This window comes from Arachis hypogaea, chromosome 3, assembly GCF_003086295.3.
Source record: "Arachis hypogaea cultivar Tifrunner chromosome 3, arahy.Tifrunner.gnm2.J5K5, whole genome shotgun sequence".
NCBI classification, from domain to species: Eukaryota; Viridiplantae; Streptophyta; class Magnoliopsida; order Fabales; family Fabaceae; genus Arachis; species Arachis hypogaea.
This window is the reverse complement of record NC_092038.1, coordinates 83,140,501-83,145,592: the sequence shown is the minus strand read 5'-3', so window position 1 is coordinate 83,145,592 and position 5,092 is coordinate 83,140,501. Positions and strand designations below refer to the sequence as shown.

At 34.2% G+C, this 5,092-nt stretch overlaps 1 protein-coding gene across 1 annotated transcript; it reads left to right on the top strand.

Moving 5' to 3' along the window:
* The first annotated feature begins 1,340 nt into the window (after positions 1-1,340).
* Positions 1,341-1,676, top strand: LOC112778327 (uncharacterized mitochondrial protein AtMg00860-like). Its single transcript, XM_025822660.1, has one exon. The coding sequence runs from the start codon at positions 1,341-1,343 to the stop codon at positions 1,674-1,676; it is 336 nt and encodes a 111-aa protein (XP_025678445.1).
* The last annotated feature ends 3,416 nt before the right edge of the window (positions 1,677-5,092 follow it).

The window sequence follows — 5,092 nt, the reverse complement described above, 5'->3', positions numbered from 1 at the left end:
TTATATTTGTAATGAACCAGGACATATGGCTAAGAATTGCTCAAAGAGATTTACTCAGAATCCAGCGCAAACCTAGCAACAAGGTCGAGTGTTTGCTATGACTGCTGATGATGCTATGCAATCAGACGCCCTGATCCAAGGTCAGTGTTATGTTAAAAATCGATTTCTAACTGTACTGTATGATTCGGGTGCATCACATTCCTTTATTTCTTTAACTGTTGCTCGTGAGTTGGGACTAGATTTCTCTGAGTTGAACTTTGATCTAATTGTCCATACCCCTATATCCCAAAATGCTTTGACCAGTTTAGCGTGCCTGCAAGTACCATTCACTATTAGGAACAGGACTTTTATACATGATCTAATCTGTTTGCCTCTATGTGGTTTAGAAGTTATTCTAGGATTAGATTAGTTATCTAAGTATTATGTTTTCCTTGATTGCTATGAAAGAACTGCTGTTATTCCATCTATATGGTTTAGATATTAAACCATTTTTTTCTCATACTTTATATCTGAATTTTGTAAGAGTTACCTTAGACGGGAGTGATTGTAAGGGGTACGTTCTGTTAGCGGCTAGCTCAAATGACAGTGAATTAAGCTTAGAACGAATCCGAGTGGTGAAGGAATTTTCTGATGTTTTGCCGGACGATATAGCTGAGATTCCTCCTCAGCGGGAGATAGAATTCAGCGTTGAACTAGTACCTGGAACCGGACCGATTTCCATAGCACCGTACCGGATGTCACCATTGGAACTTGCAGATTTAAAGAAGTAGTTGGATGAGCTACTTGGAAAGAAATTTATTCGTCCCAGTGCATCACCTTGGGGAGCTCCGGTATTTCTAGTAAAGAAGAAGGATGGTGGAATGAGACTTTGCGTAGATTACCGATAGTTAAATAAAGTCACTATCAAGAACAAGTATCCACTTCCACGGATAGATGATTTGATGGATCAGTTGAAAGGTGCAACTGTGTTCTCGAAGATTGATTTGCGATCGGGCTATCACCAGATTCAAGTAAAAGAATCAGATATACCGAAGACTGCATTTAGAACTTGATATGGTCACTATGAGTATACGGTTATGTCGCTTGGACTAACTAATGCTCCTGCGATTTTCATGGATTACATGAATCGTATTTTCCATCTGTACCTTGATCAGTTCGTAGTAGTTTTCATAGACGATATTCTCATCTATTCGAAGATAGAAAGAGAGCATGAAGAACATCTAAGGACTGTATTGCAGATACTGAGGACTCGGAAGTTATATGCTAAACTATCAAAGTGTGAATTTTGGACAGATAAGGTGGCATTTTTGGGACATGTCATATCACAGGGAGGAATTGCAATGGATCCTTCAAAAATTGAAGCAGTAGTGCAATGGGAACTACCTACAACCGTTACAGAAGTTCGGAGTTTTCTCAGACTTGCTGGATATTACCGGAGGTTTATTAGAGGGTTTTCACAGGTAGCCTTACCTCTAACTTACCTTACACGAAAGGAAGTTCCGTTCGTTTGGACAGCTGAGTGTGATAGAAGTTTCAACATACTTAAGGAAAAGTTAACAACTGCACCTGTATTAGTACTACCCGACCCACAGAAACCATTTGAAGTATACTGTGATGCCTCTCATAAAGGAGTTGGGTGTGTGCTGATGCAAGACAAGAATTTGGTGGCTTATTGATCAGCGGATAATTTATACGCTTTTTGGCATTGTTTTTAGGTAGTTTTTAGTATGATCTAGTTACTTTTAGGGATGTTTTCATTATTTTTATGCCAAATTCACATTTCTAGACTTTACTAGAAGTTTGTGTGTTTTTCTATGATTTCAGATATTTTCTGGCCGAAATTGAGGGACCTGAGAAAAACTCTGATAGGAGGCTGACAAAGGACTGCTGATGTTGTTGGAATCTGACCTCCCAGCACTCGAAATGGATTTTCTGGAGCTACAAAAATCCAAATGGCGCGTTCTCAACGGCGTTGGAAAGTAGACATCCAGAGCTTTCTAGAAATATATAATAGTCCATACTTTATTCGTGATTAGATGATGTAAACTGGCGTTCAACGCCAGTTCCATGCTGCATTCTGGAGTCAAACGCCAGAAACACGTCACGAACCAGAGTTGAACGCCCAAAACACGTTACAACTTGGCGTTCAACTCCAAGAGAAGCCTCAGCTCGTGGATAGATCAAGCTCAGCCCAAGCACACACCATGTGGGCCCTGGAAGTGGATTATGCATCAATTACTTACTTCTATAAACCTTAGTAGCTAGTTTAGTATAAATAGAACTTTTTACTAGTGTATTAGATATCGTTAGTCTCAGTTTTATTTTATTATTAATCTAAGGAGACTATTGATCACGTTTTGGGGGCTGGCCATTCGGCCATGCCTGAACCTTCATCACTTATGTATTTTCAACAGTGGAGTTTCTACTCACCATAGATTAAGGGTGTGGAGCTCTGCTGTACCTCAAGTTTTAATGCAATTACTACTATTTTCTATTCAATTCGACTTATTCTTATTCTAAGATATTCGTTGCACTTCAAATTGATGAATGTGATGATCTGTGACACTCATCATCATTCTCACCTATGAATGCGCGTGATTGACAACCACTTCCGTTCTACCTTAGACCGGGCGCATATCTCTTGGATTCCTTAATCAGAATCTTCATGGTATAAGCTAGAATTGATGGCGGCATTCATGGGAATCTGGAAAGTCTAACCTTGTCTGTGGTATTCCGAGTAGGATTCCGGGATTGAATGACTATGACGAGCTTCAAACTCCTGAAGGCTGGGCGTTAGTGACAGATGCAAAAGAATCACTGGATTCTATTCCAACCTGATTGAGAACCGACAGATGATTAGCCGTGCTGTGACAGAGCATTTGGACTTTTTTCACTGAGAGGATGGGATGTAGCCATTGACAACGGTGATGCCCTACATACAGCTTGCCATAGAAAGGAATGATGAAAAACTAGAAGGAAGAAGTAGGGAAGCAGAGATTTAGAAGGAACATAGCACCTCCATACACCTATCCGAAATTCCCACCATTGGATTACATGAGTAACTTTATCTTTATTTTATGTTTAATTACTATTATTTGATTTTCGAAATTCCATAATCAATTATTATCCGCCTAACTAAGATTTACAAGGTGACCATAGCTTGCTTCATACCAACAATCTCTGTGGGATCGACCCTTACTCACGTAAGGTTTATTACTTGGACGACCTAGTACACTTGCTGGTTAGTTGAGAGAAGTTGTGGAAAGAAAGTGCTGAGTTAACAGATGCACATACCAAAGAGCCATTATTGATGATCACAATTTCGTCCACCAAGTTTTTGGCGCCGTTGCCGGGGATTGTTTGAGTATGGACAACTGACGGTTCATCTTGTTGCTCAGATTAGGTAATTTTCTTTTCAAAAAGTTTTCAAAAAAAATTTTCAAAATTTTTCTTTGTTTTCGTGTTTCAAAAAAAATATTTATTTTCAAAAAAAAAATTTATATTATTCTATGGCTTCAAAACTTTCAAGAATGAATTCTAGAGTTTCATAGTAACATGTTGAATCCTAGTTGGCTGTAAAGCTATATTCAAACTCCTTTGGGATTGGTCTTCAACTAATCACCACAATGCATGTAATTCCACGCTGAAGCTGACTGGCTATTAAGCCTTGTCAAACCCTTTTGATTGGAGCTTTAGGCTAATATTAAAAGATTCCTGGAATTCTTCTTAAAAATTTTGAATTTCTTATTTTCTTTTTCCATATGTTTTTCGAAAAAATATAATAAAAATACAAAAAAATTAGAAAATCATAAAAACCAAAAATATTTTGAGTTTCTTGTTTGAGTCTTGAGTCAATCTTTAAGTTTGGTGTCAATTGCATGTTTTAAAAAAAATTATTATGCATTTTTCGAAAATTCATGCATTCATGGTGTTCTTCATGATCTTCAAGTTATTCTTGGTAAGTCTTCTTGTTTGATCTTGATGTTTTCTTGTTTTGTATCTTTTGTTGTTTTCGTATGCATTTTTCGTTTGTTAGAGTTCATGCATTAAAGATTTCTAAGTTTGGTGTCTTGCATGTTTTCTTTGCATAAAATTTTTTTCAAAAATATATTCTTGATGTTCATCATGATCTTCAAAGTGTTCTTGGTGTTCATCTTGACATTCATAGTGTTCTTGCATGCATAATTGGTTTTGATCCAAAATTTTCATGTTTTGGGTCATAATTGTGTTTTTCTCTCTCATCATTAAAAATTCAAAAATAAAAAATATTTCTTTTCCTTATTTCTCTCCAAATTTTCAAAAATTTGAGTTGACTTAGTAAAAAATTTTTAAAATTAGTTGTTTCTTACAAGTCAAGTCAAATTTTCAATTTTAAAAATATTATCTTTTCAAAACTTTTTCAAAAAAAAATAATTCTTTTTCATTTTTTTATTAATTTTCGAAAATTCTTTAAAATATTTTTCAAAAAAAAAACTTCTTTTTCTTAATTTTATCTTAATTTTCGGAATTATGCTAACAATTAATGTGATTGATTCAAAAATTTGAAGTTTGTTACTTTCTTGTTAAGAAAGGTTAAATCTTTAAATTCTAGAATCTTATCTTTTAGTTTCTAGTTAAGCAATTAATTTTAATTTTAAAAATTAAATCTTTTTAAACTATATCTTTTTTTTCTTATCTTATCTTTTTATCATATCCTGTTGTCTTATCTTTTCATCATATCTTTTTCAAAATTTTATCTTTTTCAAAAATTTGATTTCAAAATATCTTATCTAACTTCTTATCTTCTTATCTTTTCAAATTTGATTTTAATATCTTTTTCAACTAACTATTTGACTTTTTGTTTGTTTCTTATCTTTTTTTCAAAACCACCTAACTACTTTTCCCTCTTTAATTTTCAAAAATATCTCATCTCTTTTTCAAAAATTCTTTTTAATTGTTTTAAATTTTAATTTTAATTATATATTATCTTTAATTTTCGAAAATCATTAACTACTTTTTCAAAATTATTTTCGAATTCTCTCTCTCTTCTCTTCTTCTATTTATTTATTTATTTACTAACACTTCTCTTCACCTCTCTTCATCTCAAATAACT